Source organism: Macrobrachium nipponense, chromosome 10 (genome assembly GCF_015104395.2).
Source record: "Macrobrachium nipponense isolate FS-2020 chromosome 10, ASM1510439v2, whole genome shotgun sequence".
Classification (NCBI taxonomy): domain Eukaryota; kingdom Metazoa; phylum Arthropoda; class Malacostraca; order Decapoda; family Palaemonidae; genus Macrobrachium; species Macrobrachium nipponense.
This window is the reverse complement of record NC_087204.1, coordinates 63,085,341-63,103,568: the sequence shown is the minus strand read 5'-3', so window position 1 is coordinate 63,103,568 and position 18,228 is coordinate 63,085,341. Positions and strand designations below refer to the sequence as shown.

The window sequence follows — 18,228 nt, the reverse complement described above, 5'->3', positions numbered from 1 at the left end:
TGAAAATGGCAGGCAACTGTTCTTCTGAGGTTGTTTATTTTTCTTTCTCTGATATTTTCTTCTCGAGATTCACTGTTTCCTTTTCACTGAATTCTGTCCCTGATTATTGTTGTTGCCTGCTTTTTAAAATGTTCTAAAGTGAGAGACAGCATTGTCATTCTGAAGTTTATAGCATAGTTTGCTACAGCTTTGTTAGGGTGGCATTTTTAAAAACTTTGCTCATCCCCCATTTTGCATACATGAGCTAGGGACATATTCCCTTCCATCTGTTGCTGCTCCCTGCAAAGGTCCTGCAGTCTTCTATGGTGAGCTATGTTTTGCTGCCATTTCTAGCCGCCTTAGATGTCGTGATTATTTATGCATTTGTGCTAGAATAAAAAAAAAAACTAAAAAGGTACAGGGGACCGTCAGCAGAGATGGGCACTGAGCAAGACTCACGCCTAAACTGAGCTCCTCCCTTTGCTTCGGCTAGGAACTACAAACACCGGACATGCCTAATACCAGATATGTTTTAGTCAGTTGTATTTGTCCACCCTTTAACTAAGTGAATATTCTGCTGACAGGGGTAGATTTTACCATGGACAAAATGTCCTTGAACTTTATTGTCAGCTAGTGAAGGTTCCACATTATTAACAACAGAGTGATATTAGGATAAAATTCCTTTACCAATAATTGCTCACTTTGGGAACAGTCACTTTGCACTCTAAGAGGTCCTTTCTGGTGACTGCTCAGATCTTTTCCGTTGTCAAGTCTTAAACTTTCTACACAAACTTGAGCTTTAGGAAAAGACAACATCAGTAGGTGTTACCAAAGTAACCAAAACTACAAGGCAAAGGTGGCAGCATTTTTGAGTGTGTATGCGCAACTATTTAAACAAAGTTTGCTTCCCTGCCAAATGGATTTTTTGGGACATATTACTATTTAGTGTCTTTGAAGTATTTGTATGTCTTTTTATTACCCTACAGCCAACAGAACTTAATCTATTCCTCATTCTTTACATAGGATTTAGCCTGCAAACAGGAACTGGAATGGCCATTAAAACTTACTGACAAGGTTAACTACCAACAATTAGGGAGAAACCCAGCCCACTTGTTGCTCTACTTTGCTTTCAGCTACTGTTAGATGCAGACATCTTCCTTCAGCTCTCTACTGACTTTTCATGGTTTTTCATACTTTATGCTATCATTAGCTTTTGAATATTCCTTGCTTTATGCATTTTTGCTTGTTATTTGGTATTTGTTGTGTATTTGATATTTGATTTATAGATCAAATTCACAAATTATTTGTGTTCATCTTCAACACTGTGGCTATTAAGCTCTGTCTGGTAAGGACGGGCCTCGCAAGATGTTTTTGGCCATTATTAAAGTTTACTCTTATTTGCTACAAATATTTGACAAAGTTTTTCTGTAACCCTGATAGTCTGTGTTCTGAGTGCCAAGAGTGACTCAGAACAGTGGGTGAAGTTTGCGAATAAGAAAAAGAAGAAGACTAGGAAGGTTTCCCTGTTGTCATCGGAGGGAACACTCCACTGGTGACACCTAAGGAGATCTTTGGCACCTTTTACCCACCAAGCTTCCACCCATTGTTTTGACACTTAAGGGAGGCATCTCCCCCTCGCCAACTCCCACTGAACATACAGTGGATAGCCAGTGAGAGAGAGAGGACAATCACGCTGGCATCATGTTAAAGACTCTGTTCTACTCTGAGGGAGAGTTTTCTGCTGGCAGACACTTTCAGGGCAGAAGGAAAGTTCTCTTAGTAGTGTAAGATTTGGAGGAGACCAAGAGACTTGAGGAGTTATGGCTGTCCTTGAATCTCCTGGGGAAGCCCAGTGTATTTATTGGATAAGTTACCTTTCCACAGGTAAGGTAACTCCTTTAACTGCTTCAATAGCAAACTGTGACAACTTAAACGGTCAATCCTCGACTAGCTCCCATTCAGCCTCTACATATACTGTCACCATTCATGTATTTGGTGATGTTCCCTGAGAAGCTGGGGCAGCACTCCTTAGTTCTTTGACTTTGGTGTTGACCTCCACTACCCTGAACAAGTTGAAGAAGAACAAGAAAAATCATCATCGTCGTCGCCTTCATTGGGTGCTGACACCTCCTTCCCTTTGACTTATACCAGTAAGCAAAAGAAGAAGGCTACTGTCTTTCTTGCAAGACTCGTCTGCTGAGACCGCTGCTTCTGTTGTCTCACACATGGGTATAACCCTGGGGTGCTACACTGGGGTTTCCCAGATCTAGACGGACTGATACCAGCCCAGTTTGCAAGGCTGACTGGTTTAGCCATGGTTCATGGACCATAGGTTGGTGATCCACTGCCAGCATGGCCCAGCAAGAGAAGGTGAGGGGGTAAGCAGGTGCTCTGTCATCCTCCTCCCACTCTGCAACATGACTGTGGAAGTGACTCAGCACGGTCCAGCAAATCACCTATAAACACTTAAGAGGTCCCCTGCTTTGTCCTCCCCTTCAGTAGAGGTTTTAACCTCTCAGAATACTGTGGCATGATTGAGTGACAGCCCACCTTCAACTCCTAAGGATGTCATCACCACGGTTATTTACTTCACATGGCCCCACTCTCCTGAGGAGACCTCTGTCCTTTCTAGGTAATCAGCTCAGTGGTTTGGTAAAACTAGCAAGAGGAATCCAGAATGAGTCATTTAGTATCTTTTGTCAATTAGGCTTAAGATCCAATTTGTACTGTATCTTGTATAATATATTCAGTTTGACATATATAAAATTTTTTACATGAATCCCTCGTTTGGTATTTTAATAATAATAATAATACGTAATAATAATAATAGTGTCTTCTCTAGGTAGAATGAGGATCCCAATGACTGTTCACCCATTCCTTCCACCTCTTCTGGTGTGACTGAGAGGAAGAGACTGGACAGGTCCAAGGACCATGACAGGGACCGTTCATGCTCCCAGTCTGGTCTTTTCACAAAGGTTTACAAGCTAGGTACGGTCCTAGTGCTGGACAGAGGAGTTTCCCACCCTGGAAAGGGAGTAACAGGAGATCCTGGATCTTGAAGGGCCTGAGGATTTGCTGGCCAAGGACTCTTGATACTCCTGAGTTTCAGAGGTAGTTTTGGTAGGTCATTCTGCTGATTAGGCCACATAATGACCTAGAGGTAGGGACCTTTGATGTGCCTGCAGACTTCAGCTGTCAAAGCCAAGTGCGTCATCAAAACAGCCTCGATCCTTGTTGGTTTTATAATGGTGTAAACTGTCCAGCAAGGTTTTGGACTAGGTGAATTCCCTTGGCTCAGGGCAAAAAAATTCACTCGGGTCCAGCCAGTCTGGTAAAATACTTCCTCATCCTGTAACTCATCTGTGAAAAAACCCTGACTTGTCTAGCACCAAGTGTCTCACTAGATCATCTTTGTACAGAGGATGACTCTCTTTTTCAGCCAGAGGAGATGGTGTTTTAGTCGATGGCTATGGGTGTACTCCAGTCATTCTCCTGGCGGGACCTATTGTCCTTCACAGATGCTTGTGTGTTCGCGTTGGGTGGTTGTACTCCTGACAAGGATGTAGCTCTCAGAAGGTTGCTGCTGTCTGAAGGCAGGGCTGTCACCTACCTTGTCTTACAGAAAGGAAAACTGGTCCTAAAGAGAAGGAATGTAATTCTATCCAAATTCCCTAGGAATATTGGACATGAGTCAGTTCTGTCACTGTGAAATGGCTGGTACTACTGGGGTCTGCCTCCCACTTCTTGTGAAGTGAGGTAGAGATGGCAGGAGACAGGCTGGGTGCAGAGAACAACACCACACTTGTTCACCAGGCAGTGTCACAATAGGCTTTGGTCTTTATAAGGCACTGTGGCTGAGCGTTCAGTTGTTCCTACACAATATACAAACCCTTGGTCTATATAGTATAGGAATATGCTTCAGCACAGCTGAAAATGTCTGTTTAACTTTTAAACAAGTTGGTAAGGTAGTTAACTAGTGGGTGGGGGGTGGGATTCCCTCTCACCTGGCCAGTAAGCATTCCCTTAGCTTTTGGCTTTCACTCTAGGCAGACCTGCGTTACCCTCTTCCCTGCCTGTCGTTTCACTTTGTTTTGGTCATCATTCCCAGTGGGATTGTTAGCTTTTCTTTTGTTTATATATCTTTTTGTGAATTTTTGTGTGTTTTTGATTTAAAAGTAGAATGCAAATTTGTTCAGCCCAAGGAGCATAAAAGTCTAGTGCTCAGTGTACATGCCCAAGTACTGCCACTAAGACCTTTAGTCATTACCACTCCTCCTTTGATGTGAACCCTTATGTCCTCTGCACCAGTTGCAGGGGGCATGACTGTAAACCTGATTCAACTTGTGATGAGTATTGTGACTGGTCCCCAGTGCAATGGTTGAAGTACTTACAGAGGAGAAAGTACAAGAAGAAAGCCCCCAAGGTGTTGTCCAGCGGTAACACACCCCCTACTACACCACTGGTTGGTGATCCTTCATGTTCCTTCTATCTTCCTGTGGAACTTCCATGCTTTGTTGTCCCTCCTTCGGGAGCAATCTTCCCTTCATACAAGCTATGATTCTGCCATTTTTCTATCAGTTTAAAGATGAATGAAATCATGCAAGTTCAGTAGTTGAAAATTACTACACATAAGTATTTTCTTCCCTTCCTTCAAAAAGACTAAAATTATTGCTATAATCCAAATGTGTAATAACAAGTAAAAATGTTTCAGTTTCATTAGGTAATTCATGTCAATTCCATGAACAAAATAATTACTAGCTAAATAGTAAATTATAGTATTATTTATTTTCCAATGCTCTAAAGATGAGTTCCTAACTTCCTTCTAAAACTTGCTGGTGATGATAAAATTGTGAGGACCAGATGATTTATTATAGATGAACTGGGTTGACATAGACAGGTGTGGACAGATAAGTAGTACCAACTCGCACCGACAGCAGAAATGACTCTGAGACAGTAGATTTGTGTTTTCTTACAGACATACATTCATAAATAACTACAGACGCAGTCTGTGTTCATACATGATAATTATATTGGCAGAAAGGCCGGGGAACGCTCTATAGAATGGTTAACTTCTTCATTACCGAAAGTTTGTTTGGAGGTAGGTGGGTACCACCATTCAAGTCTACTACACCGCACCGGGTGCATAAAGGTGGTACGCATAGTACCACCAAAACTCCTCTTTTCAGATAGGGACTTCCAATCATTCTGAAGTTTTGGTAATTTCGGTTTGAAGAGTGGAGCATAAACAGCGTATGACACGATGCCAGACGTATGATGAACCCCAAAAAAAATATTATTACTGCTTATAGTAGTGTGTAGGTGACAGATGAACTGCGTCTCAACAAAAAATCACAAAACCAGACAAGCGTAAACATGTAATAACTTCTACCCAAGTAAAAATCCAGTTGTATCATTATTTACTATATTTATTTATTTATTCACGTATTACATTTTTCAAATAAAAAAATATGAACAGATAAATGAGGTAGAAACTAAAGCCTTATAGTAACTTTATATATAAAAAACCAAACCAGAGAAAAAGCGAAAAGCGATTTCTTCTGAGGACAAGAAACTTGAAAAATTAGTTTAGATACCCCTGATGCCCCTAAAGTTGTTTTCTGTGATGAAACTAATCTTAGAAAACGTAGAGAAAATGACACTGACAATTTTTGAAAAGATATACTTATAAAAGATTAGCGATTTCCATATTTATTGGCGGGCTTTCGCTTTAGTTTGCTCTTTTTTTTTGTTATTATTCGTGCTTATTTACTGTTCTATTTTGATAATACTTTATGTGCATGTTCCAGGTGCGATATACCAACATTCTGTAAGACCGAATTTTCTATTCAAGACCGTAGTTTTCTCACCGACCACCAGTGTCCCTTGTACAAGGGACACTGAGTTTCACATTTTTTTTCATAAAATCATTTTATTTTCCCTGTAGGATGATAAAACTAACAGAGAATATGCGTTATTATAGTGCTAATAATACCTGATAATTTCATTAGCCTGTCTTGATTAGTGTATTTTTGGCAAATATTTTTACGATCGGCACCCCCCCAAACTGGAGTCACTTCCGAGAGATTCAGTTCGGCAGCGAACGCAATGTTTACATTCTGTTCTCGCTCACCCACCCGGTAAAGAAGGGGTAAAGGAAACAATGTGGCTTGATAATTAGTACAATAAAAAATATAGAAAAAGCATTGTTCTTACAAATACTCCCCCCCCCCAAGACAGTGATTATGAAATACTGATTGGATGAGAAATATCTTGGAGGCAGGAGGCGACCCTGTGTCCTTGTGACACTTGTTGTGGGGCGTTATCGAATGTAGAGTCCTTCGGCGTTGCTGGCTGGTAGGATGCCTCCCCTGGCGGTTGCCTGGGGGGTTCTGCTGTCAACTAAGGGCGACCAAGTCTGCAGAGGGAGCTGCATTTGCGAATCTAAATCTACAACGTATGTACGGTCACGCCCACAACGTCCGCAATAGCCTTGTTAGCTATATTAAATGCGATTATCTGAGCTATATTCTCTTGAGATAGCAAATTATTTTTGCCCATTGCAAAAAAACCACACTAAATGGGGCCAAATACACAAGAAATTATGTGCATACCCAGATATGACAATATTTTGATGTTTACTCTCCACCCATGCGGAAGAATACTAGATAGGTTGACATGTCACTTGAAAGTGCAGAAGGATTGCCTGATGTCCCAAGGAACGAACAATGGATTTTCCTCAAATAATAAAAGCTCCAGAGAGAATTTTGAAAATATTGTAAATTCAGTAGTATTTGGCGAATGCTCAATCCACCAAGACACTACATATATGTGGGAGTCTTAATAACAATTTTATATCTTTAATTATTGTAAGACACCTGTGTTTGGATGCATTTTAGCCAGTATTGATTGAAATTTGATTTATTCCTTTATTAAATAGAAGGAGCTTTCTGTCTTGTATACAGGAGTACCAATCCCATTTCTTATGCAAACAGGCACTCCGAGTATAGACATAAGCCCAAATAGTCACCTAGACTTTTCCTGGAAAGTAATGGATGATGGCATAGGAAGAGACTGTTTTCAGGTTTTTATTAAGATAGTCAATCAGTTAGCAGTAGGTACTAAGACCACCTTGTTAGATATTAGATAATGCTAGGTAGGCTCTGTGTAAAGCCTTAACTTTTTTGGAAACTGATGCAGAAAATGTTCTCACTGTAAGATGAAATTTTTGGTTCCCTATCCTTACCAGCAGCCAGTTTAATAAAAAACCAGGTCTGTCATGTAACACCTAATGTTGTATGAAATGCCGAGCAGTGAAATCTGCTTTTACCTTTTACCATTAGCATTGTTCTTTTCATTGTCATATTTTAAGAAATCAAAAAGAAATTAAAGTTTGGGTAACATTAAAAATCAATATAGTATCTGAATGCAATGGTCATATGCTGTATAGTCATGAAGATATATGTGAATCCTTTGTAGACCATTCTGTAAAGATCATAAAAAATTTGACATCATTATATTGTAAGGACAATGCTTTTCTGTATTTTCATTGGATCTAATCATCAAGCAGCGTTGTTCCTTTAACCATTCTGTAGAGCGTTCCCCCAGCCTTTCCGCCAATATAATTACCATGTATGATCACAGACTGCATCTGTAGTTATTTATGAATGTATGTCTGTAAGAAAACACAAATCTACTGTCTCAGAGTCTTTTCTGGTCTTGGTGCGAGTCGGTACTACTTATCCATCTGCACCTGTCTGTGTCAACCCAGTTCGTCTGTAATAAATTATCTGTACCCAGGTACCTGTCTTACTCTCTGGTCCTCACAAATGGTGACCTACCGGAGTCGGTGACACAGCGGTTTAGGCCCAGCCTTTATGGCCGCTCACCTTCAGAGAACCTTTAGCGGACTCAATATGGTGCCACAGTTTAGGTTTCTGAAAGCTCCATTCCGAGGACAACAGCGACGCCATTAATGAACCCATCACGGCACAACTTCCAAGTGTGTTTTGGCATTTTTCGAGGACAGGCAGCTGGGTGCTGGTCAGCCAACAAAATCAGGCAGCGATCCAGGAATGTCCATCCGATGTCACGGCCTCCTCGGTTCTTCCCCCGGCACTATTGCCGCGCCTCAGAGTCCCCAGGCAACCTCTAGATGCCACTGCTGCACCCAGGGTCCTGTTTTACCCTTGATGTTGCTACCGTGGGCCTCCTCAAACCCCTTGACGCTGCCGTCGCTCCTGGGGCTCGCTCAGCCTGCCTGACATTGCTGCCATACCTGTGGACCTGCTCACTCTTCCGATGCCATCACCTAGTCCTCCTCAGCCCACCGACACTGCTGCCGCACCTGTCGGTGTCCTCTGCCTGCTGACGCTACTACCTGTGGGCTTCCTCAACCTGCCAACGCTGCTGCCTCACCTGTGGTTCTGTGCTACCTGCCGTCCCATGCTGCCACCGCACACAATGCAGCTCCCTCTGCTGTCTTGGTCGCCCTTAGTTGGCAGCAGAAACCCCCAGGCAACCGCCAGGGGAGGCATCCTACCAGCCAGCAACGCCGAAGGACTACATTCGATAACGCCCCATGACAAGTGTCACAAGGACTCGGGGTCGCCTCCTGCCTCCAAGATATTTCTCATCCAATCATTATTCCATAATCACTGTCTTGGTGGGGGGGAGTATTTGTAAGAACAATGCTTTTTCTATATTTTTATTGTATCTAATTATCAAGCCGTGTTGTTCCTTTAACCATTCTATAGAGCGTTCCCCGGCCTTTCCGCCAATATAATTACCATGTATGAACACAGACTGCGTCTGTAGTTATTTATGAATGTATGTCTGTAAGAAAACACAAATCTACTGTCTCAGAGTCATTTCTGCGAGTTAGTACTACTTATCTGTCCGCACCTGTCTATGTCAACCCAGTTCGTCTATAATAAATTATCAGTACCCAGCAAACCTGTCTTACCTCTGGTCCTCACAATTTTATCATCACCAGCAAGTTTCAGAAGGAAGTTAGGAACTCATCTTTAGAGCATTGGAAAATAAATAGTACTATAATTTACTATTTAGCTAGTAATTATTTTGTTCCTGGAATTGACATGAATTACCTAATGGAACTGAAATATTTTTACTTGTTATTATTTGGATTATAGCAATAATTTTATGGGTTGTAGCAATAATTTTAGTCTTTTTGAAGGCAGGGAAGAAAATACTGTGTAGTAATTTTCAACTACTGAACTTGCATGACTTCATTCATCTTTAAACTGATAGAAAAATGGCAGAATCATAGCTTGTATAATTTTTGGAACAGAAAGGTTTTATTAGTTACTCCAGGATGTGCTTTCATTGGATGCAATCTTGAACAGATGTTTTAAAAAGACTAAAAGCAACCATATGTGAATTTAGCCTCTAATCACTGGTTTGGCTCATGTGTGCACAGTCACCTCTGTTTAGCAGTAGGATATATGACTTAACTTACAAAGTTCTAGCCCATTTTAGCCCTAATCACTCACACTCAGGTCACACACCTCAACACTCCAGTTCAATGTGTCAACTGAAGAGGTCTCTCCACCCAAGTAACAACTCTGGCAGTTGTACATTGACGGGTTGTGTTAAATCAAGTGAAATCTTTTTACAAAAAGTTTCTTTTTCTTTTTTTAATACAAACCCGTAAGTTTAATGGAAGTGCTTACAACCCAATCCTAGTTTCTGTTGATAAGTTCTGACTATATAAGAAATGGATGGGTTACAAATTGGTGCAATGTTTTACCTGCATGTACATACTTCTGAAGTGTTGGTGCACTGACTCCACAAGATAGGTAATTGTAAATTGATTGGTTTGTATTAAAAATTAATTTTGTTTTTAAGAAAAATCAATTTTATCTATTCAACCCCATTACTTTACAGGAGCTACCACCCTCCTAACATTTTTGTTCCTTGCAACTGGTCGAGATAACACAAATGACTAGGTTTGCCACCAGACAGACAATGGAGGGTAGATATTTAGATTGCCAGTTGTGGCCAGAAAATGTCTTGTGGATTGTTTGGCCCAAATGGATAATAAGACTAATGTAAAGTAGTGGTTATATAGTAAAAAGTATTGTCTTTTTTTACGTAATATAGCTGTGATGAGATTTTCAGTAAAGTTTTACAGAAGCATCCCAAAGATGATCTCAGACCCAGATTATAATGAAATATCATCCATTTTCTATTTAAAGATATTCATAAGATATACGTTCTGCTTATATTCAATCAAAGTTTTTGTGTTTTTCAAAGAAAATTTATTTATTTTCAGGCTGCAGACCTGATGGCTGGAAAATATCGACAAGATTTAAATGCTACTACAATGCTCGGACAGAGTAAAACTGTTATACAAGCTGAAATTGATTCTGCTGCCGAGCTTATAGATTTCCTTAGGTATGGAGAACTTGACACACACACACACACACACACACACACACACACACACACACACACACACACACACACACACATATATATATATTATATATATATATATATATATATATATATATATATATATATATATATATATATATATATATATATATATATATATTATATATATATATATATATATATATATATATATATATATATATATATATATATATAATATATAATATACATACCATCGAGCTACAATGTCCTTTAATATCTAATTCGCTCTACCTTGGAATTAATATATTTCTGGGCTCAGCTCGTGTCGGCCTATGAAAGTATCCTTAATATCATTCTTTCTAGGCAAAATTAATCTAAAATTACCAGAGAAAAACAAAATTAAGAAAATGTCAGTAAAACTGACTCGCTCACTCTATAAAAGAAGTGTTGGTATGAGAATAGGGGCGAGGGGATCACTACCACGAGTCATTCACCATTTAGAGACCTTCAAAAAAAATCTAAAATCCCCCCACCAGAGAGAGCTGATACTAACGGGTGATGCGGCCGCTACTACTACTACTACTGACGCCACGGACAGCAGCGCCCCTAGCGTACATCCATAATCATTAGCACTTACACGTTGTACGCTTTTTTCTCGTGCCGTGTTTTCTTGGGATTTATCTCTTTTATTCACCATGGAACGTGCTGCCATCGCATCGGCTAAGTTAAGTGCCTCATAAGTAGTATTTTACCGTATTTTAGTCTTCCAGGGACCAGTATTTTCCTTCTAATAGGTCATATACGGTCTCCCGGTTGACTCGTGGCGGCGCCATGCCGCCTCATGTTAAGAATTCCCGGTCTTCCATACCGGACTTCTTATACTTATGGGCTTACTATATCACGTCATCGTTTATTACATCGTTTTTTATAGCTAGGACAGCCCTTTACCATTTCTCTTAGTTTGGTATTTAGGGCTATTCCGTGTTTCTGGCCCAGCATCCCGGCTCTTGCTCTTCATCGGCTATCGCTGGCTCCGAGTAGTCAACTGTTCCTCGGAACAGTTTGCCTCCTCCTGGGCTTCTTTTTCTTTTGCTAAAAGTGTCTTTTCCCTCTTTTACGATGTATTTTAGTTTTATTTAGGGTGTTAGGCTAGCCTAGGTGCATGTCCATGTGTTGGTACAGTCTGGTTCACGTGGCCCTTCCACGGTTGTGTTGCTATCGCGGCTTAGGCCACTTGCGGTCACGTGTCCATAGCACCTTACCCTTTCCTTCCCTCCCTACCAGGTATAGGGAGGGGTCTGGGGGACTCCTTGGTTACCATGACACCACAGTAGCCTCCTCCTCTTTCTCTGAGGAGGCCAGGAGCTCCCTCCAGCTGGGGTATAGGGCGACCACTTGTCTCGGGTACCGGGTCACCGAGCGGGTAGTTGTTGAGACAGGGAGGAGTAGGCCACCCCCCCCTCTCTCTCTCCCGCCGCATTATGCCGGGAACCCCCCCCATTGCTCAGTCCCACCTTTCCCCCTACTGTAACGAACGGAGCCTCCGCCTGCAGCCGGGGGCCCCTTTGGTTATAGTTTGGCTGGCTCCGCCAGCGGGCGGGGTGGTTCACTACTAGTGGGTCTGTGCTTGCCTACTATCTCCTGCCTTTTTTCCGCTACCGGAGGGAGCTTGCTTCTTACCCGGGCACTCTCTAGTAGACGGGGAAAAGATTTTATATATATTTTGTTATAAATAAGGATGTACCCTAATTTTACGGTGAATTTTAGTATTAACTAACTGTGTGTATACCATCTCCGTCGTTCTCCGTCGTGGTTTCATGGCTCACCACCACACCTTATGGGTTGGATATCTCTTCTATTTGTCTCCGGCGTAGCCTTAGACAATTCCCAAACCGCCTAGTTACCACACGTATGATGGCGGGGCTCTGGTTTTAATCTAAACTTCACGCTCCGGCATGCAGCGGAGCAATTGTTAGGCTGTAAGTGTTCTCCTGATACTTATGTATCTTCCCAACCCTTACAGGCTACCAACTGTCAGGTCCTGGGGGGTGTAATGCAACGCTGTACGACCCCTGCGCCCACGATGAGTGCAGGGACTCACGCCCCGTGTGCCACGACCCACAACGCCATGATCGTCTGGCACCCAGAAGCCTGCACCATTTGCTATGACCTTGTCAGTCAGATGGTGGGGGGGGTAAGTCGATTTTAGACTTCTTTATCGTATACTAATAACACTTAGTCATAAGCTTGTTAAACCCCGTCCCCGCCACTAGAAGCTTCATTTCGCCTTCTCTTTCAGGCTGCCGCCGTGAAGGAAGTCGCCCTAGCAACCCTGAAGGCTTGGGTGGGCGGCTTCGGAAGAAAAACGCCGCCAAGGGCCAGCGTACATCTTAGATAAGAAGCTTGCCTGTTCAGATCTTCCCCGGCGGCCCCGGGGCAAATCAACAGCTACGTTTGATCCTATCTCGGGCAGCCCTCTCATCGTTCCATACAGCAAGAGGTGCAGCAGTAGTCGGGTCACCGCGGCCACGCAGGAGCCGGTCCCAGACGTCGCAAAACTTTGGACCTGAAACATCGAGCCTATGGCGGTAGGGGCGGAGGATTTGTTGGTTGAGGTAGGTGGGTGTCGGGCGCCCAAGGTCTTTCCTTGGGCGCTCCTGGATCTCTCCTGTCCCCCTTCTACTGCTTCTTTTCAAGGCTTTACGGGATCTGAGATCCTGCCCGCTCTCCCGCTCTCTCTGTACCCCCAAAGGTGAAGGGGACAGAGAGAACAGAAGACCCCTCCACAAGACGACTTCTAAGAAGTCGTCGTCGTCTTCTTCAGCAAAGAAGTCTTCGACTTCCTATGCTGACGCGGTGAAGGCTTAAGCCGAGCTCTTCGTACTCCAAGAGCTCTAGAAGCAAGGCTTCTCTAAGGAGAAGGCTCCCGCGCTCCAGCCGAGCCAATGCCTTCTCCGGCCTCCACCGCATCCACTCCGGCAAAGCCGGTTTGAGTAGCGGGACCGAGTCCTTGATCCCACTGCCTTTTCAGCAGTGGTGATGGCAACAGGTGGGAGAGATGGTCGGCTCGCAGGTCTCCGCCCTTGGGAACAGGTTTGAACAGATGTTTTTGCACAACTGTCAAACACCCTCAGTCAAGTCGGGCCAATCCATCCAAGATCTCTCTAACAGAGTTAGAGAAAATGAGGACCGAGTAGCTGGGCTGTCTCAGGCTCCTCAACCAATCTCCCCAGTAGCAGGTACTGGCATTCTCCAGCTACCTCCATATGAGTCGCTACCAGCCCTTCTCCATGGATAATTCCATGGAGAGTGGCCGCTTACGCTCCATTCAAGGACGGTATGATCTCTCCCGGAGTGTGGAACTCGAAGGATTTGAGGATTCGAGTTTTTTTATCCTCCGGGGAATTAACTCAGCCTTTCATTGGATATGCTAGGCTGACAGTGGCGGCCCTCACTAGGGAGGACAAGATTTCCCGAGAAAACGTGCTATAGTAGAGAGCACGCACAGCGGGAATGGGTCACTGCCTGGAGGACTGGGAGTGTATCCAACACTAAGCGCCAGGAAGGCTTTCAAGAGTCCTTTCATATTTTTTTGCGACGGAGGAGGAGGCTTCTCTTCCGTTCGCTACCAAAATAGTTGGAAGCGACTCTTCAGGCAGTCTCAAGGATGAGCCCATGCCACAGTGGAGGGAAGCTGATTCTACTTCTCCGCTCTTTCCAGCCTTGGGGGGAATTGTGGGAGAAACTTGCCTGCCAACATTCACGATTGGTAAGCTTAAACCAGACTGCGCAATGGACCAGTTTGGCGAAAAGCTTCCAAGGCTGCCTGAATACTTTGATTCAGGCGGAGTTCGATGCTCGAACTAGGTTTGGGAGATCCCTCAACTCACTGATTATCACTGAAATGGCGGCCACTGTCGTATGGCACAGAAACCGCTATTTTTCAAGATTCTGGCCAAGGTCTCAGCTCAAACAGTTCAGACGGATGCTTTTCGACTTCTTCCAAGCTAGGAGGAACTGCCGAAAAGCATGTTCTGCAGGAGTGCACTATAGGGCACGAAACCTAATAGACTCCTGGCTTCCAGCATGTGGGGGCGGAACCTCTTCCCAGAGTCCGCTGTGAATGAGGTGCACCACGAGGCTGCTAGGCTCAAACCAGAGCCTTAGGGCTAGGTGGGGCATCTCTTCTAAGAGGAAGCAAGAATCCGCCCCCTGCTGCTGGTAAGAAATCAAGAAGTTCCTTGTAGAAGGTTCCAGCCTTACCAGAAACATCAGCAGCAACAGCAGTTTCGTTCAGGCTGTCCCAGTACCCAACAGGGACAAAACCATCGACCGTCGAAACAGGCCCAACCCATCCTCTGTTTTGTCCCCTCAGTCGCAACCCTCAACCTCCTACGCAGTCTCGCCGGCCTTCAACTATATGTATGAAGGTCAAGCTTACCCAGCCCCCTTTAATAGGCTTTAGAGAGGTAGCAGGGCGAGAGGACCACTTTCGCCAGCGTGGCACAGGGAGAGCGGCAAGGGGAAGCATTCAGAGGAGGCGCAGAGGTCAACCCGCCAACAACAGTGAGGCTCCCCAGGTAGGAGGGAGGCGTTCCTCTTTCCGTCACAGGGTGGGGGTTCAGCAAATGGGCACAGAGCATCGTGTCCCAAGGGGATTGGGTGGAGTTGGATCAAAGATCCTCCTCCAATCAAATTATTTTATCAGGAACCATCAAAGGAAAATGACAGATTATGCGGAGGAACTCCTTCAGAAAGGAGCTATTGCGAGAGTTCAAGCATCTAAAATTTCAAGGCGCTTATTCAGCGTGCAAAAGAAAGGCTCAACAAAAAAAGAAAGGGTAATCTTAGACTTGTCAAAGCTAAAACTCTTTCATTCGTTGCGACAAGTTCAAAAGAAAAATGCTTACCATCTCGCAAGTAAGGACCTTACTTCCCCGTGGGGCCGTCACATGCTCCATCGATCTTACAAAGACGCATACTATCATATTCCTATAGCCAGGCAATTCCGCCCCATTCCTAGGCTTCAACTAGGAAATCAGACGTTCTCATTCAAAGTGATGCCCTTCGGTCCTGAATGTAGCCCCCAGGGTATCACGAAAAACTAGCAGAAGTGGTAGTTTTCAACAATTGAGAACCTCAAGGATAATGGTAGCAGCATACCTCGACGATTGGTTGATCTGGGCACCAACAGTCGAGGAATGTCTCAAAGCCACAAAAAGGTAGTTCCAATTTCTGGAACATCTGGAGGGGTTCCAGATAAACAAGACGAAATCCAGACTTAACTCCAGAGGTCTCGTTTTCAGTGGCTAGGAATCCAATGGGATTTGTCTTCCCACAATCTGTCAATTCCGGTGGTCAAAAGGAAAGAAATAGCCAAGTCTGTGAAACATTTCTCAATGCAAACAAACATCAAGGAGAAACCAGGAAAGAATCCTAGGTTCTCTTCAGTTTGCCTCAGTGACAGACATTTTCTCCCTGAAAGCAAGGCTGAAAGATATAAACCGAGTTTTGGCGATCGAGAGCAAAACGCCAAATCTCGAGACAAAAGTTGTCAGTAAATTCCACAGATCCTTCGCAATCAGCTCCGTCCATGGACAAAAGTGAAGAACCTGGCCAAACTAGTACCCCCTTCAAATATTCCCCTTCCATTGTTAACCATTCACACGGATGCCTCCCTGTCCGGGTTGGGTGGGGGGGATATTCTCAATTCAAGCAAGTTCAGGGGTACTTGGTCAGTCAGTTCCGCCAGCTTCACATAACAAAGTCTTGGAAGCAATGGCAGTAATTTCTTACCCTGAAGAGACTATCTTCCCCCGAAAAAGTCTCATCTAAGACTGGTTTTGGACCAGTGCAGTGGTAGTTTCATTGCATCAACAGAGGAGGGTCAAATCCAAACATGTGAACCATGTCATGATAGCCATCTTTGCACTAGCAGACAAACACAAATGGCATCTGTCCCGCACCCCTGATAGCAGACGCTTTGTCCCGGTCGGTCCTCTGAATCAGAATGGTCCCTGGACGACGGGTCATTCCAGTGGATATGCCGGAGAGTCCCAGGTCTCCAAGTGGGGGATCTCTTCGCCTCACAAAAGGGGCGAACCACAAGCTCCCCTTGCTATGTGGCCCATAACCTGGACCCTCTGGCTTTATGCCACGGACGCCCTGTCGTTAGATTGGAATCAGTGGAGAAAAAATTTATGTCTTTCCTCCAGTGAATCTTCTTTTGAAAGTCTTGAGCAAGCTGAGGACTTTCAAGGGACTAGTAGCTCTGATTGCTCCAGACTGGCCCAAGAGCAACTGGTATCCTCTGCTTCTGGAATTGGGTCTCCGACCTCAACGGATTCCCAATCCCAAGCTGTCACAATCAGTACAAATGAGGACTGTGTTCGCTTCCTCAGGAAATTCTTCAGACCCTAACTTTTATGGACTTCATGAAGTTTGCGGCTAACAAAAGATGCTAACCATTGATCCACAAAACATCCTCTTCCTAGATCAGATAAGAGAGAGTCAATATTACAATATGACTCAGCTGTTAAAAAATTAGCTCCTTCCTGAAAGAATCAAAAACACTACAAACCATGACAGTTAACTTACTATATCCTTTTTCAGATCCTTGTTTGAAAAGGTTTAGCAGCTAGCACTATACTACTCATAAATCGGCTTTGAGGAAGATCTTTCAGTTGGGTTTCCAGATAGACCCTAACAGAATCTTACTTTACGTCTATTCCTAAAGCCTGTGCTAGACTTAGACCTTCTCAAAGCCTACTTGCAGTCTCATGGTTCTTAAATGATGTCCTCCAACTAGCTCAGATAATGACAACTCGTCTTGTACATTCATAATGCTTCTTAGAAAGACGTTATTTTCTTATTAAGCCTAGCTTCAGGAGCTAGAATTTCAGAACTGTCGGGCTCTATCCAGAGATGCGGGTCATGTGGAATTCCTCCCTCGGAGAAGTTCTGCTTGCTCCAGGATCGTAGTTTTTTTTGGCTAAAAAATGAGGATACCCTGCCTCTGCAAGGGTGGGCTCCTTGGAAAAGTCATCCACTTCTGCAAGATCCTTCTCTCTGCCCAGTATCAACTTTAAGAGCCTTTCTATCTCGCACATCTCAAGATCCTCAGGTTCTCTCTTTAATGAAAGAAAAAGGTGGTACTTTTATCAGTAAAAGGAATTAGACAACAGATCCTTTACTTCATTAAACAAGCCAATCCTGATTTCATTTCCAAAAGCACATGACATCAGAGGAGTAGCACCTCAATTAACTACTTTCAACATATGAACTTTTTGAGGATCTTAAAAAGTATACTGGATGGAAATCTCCGACAGTCTTTAAACGTCCTACTACCTAAAGTCCTTGGAATCTTTAAAATTTTTCTGCAGTAGCAGCGGGAAAACATTGTTTCTCCTGATACTGTATAGTAGTCATAGTATAGATCCAGGTCTCCTTTCACCCTACCTCGTCCAACATGCCTCACCCTATCGCATGCTACTCGGATACTCTAGTTCTTAGCCGCTGAGAGCAAATTGGGTGGGGATTGTCCCTTATATTTTTGATAGGGACATCCACACTATGTACTTATAATGTAACTTCAGTGTCCCCCTACCCTTATTTTTATGCTAGGGTAGGACACAATGTGTTTGTATATTATGTAAATACCTTACTTAAGTGAATCTATTTTGTTAATTTGCATTGCATTACTCGATATTACTATGTTTAATATAAGTTAATTTTAAGTACTTTATATTGTTTGCTTTCTTTATCATGTCATTGTTTAGGATAAGTTAGCTTTTTAAGTACTTAGTTTAAAGTATTTTGTATCAATATACCTGATTCACTTATATTATTCCT

The 18,228-nt window shown here is 43.4% G+C and overlaps 1 protein-coding gene across 1 annotated transcript in view; it reads left to right on the top strand.

The window, feature by feature from the left end:
* Positions 1–18,228, top strand: part of LOC135223649 (delta-1-pyrroline-5-carboxylate dehydrogenase, mitochondrial-like) — a 186,885-nt gene that overhangs the window by 100,024 nt on the left and 68,633 nt on the right. The window contains exon 5 of the mRNA XM_064262299.1: positions 10,271–10,392. Coding sequence (XP_064118369.1) covers positions 10,271–10,392 — 122 coding nt within the window. The remainder of the gene's footprint in view (positions 1–10,270; positions 10,393–18,228) is intronic.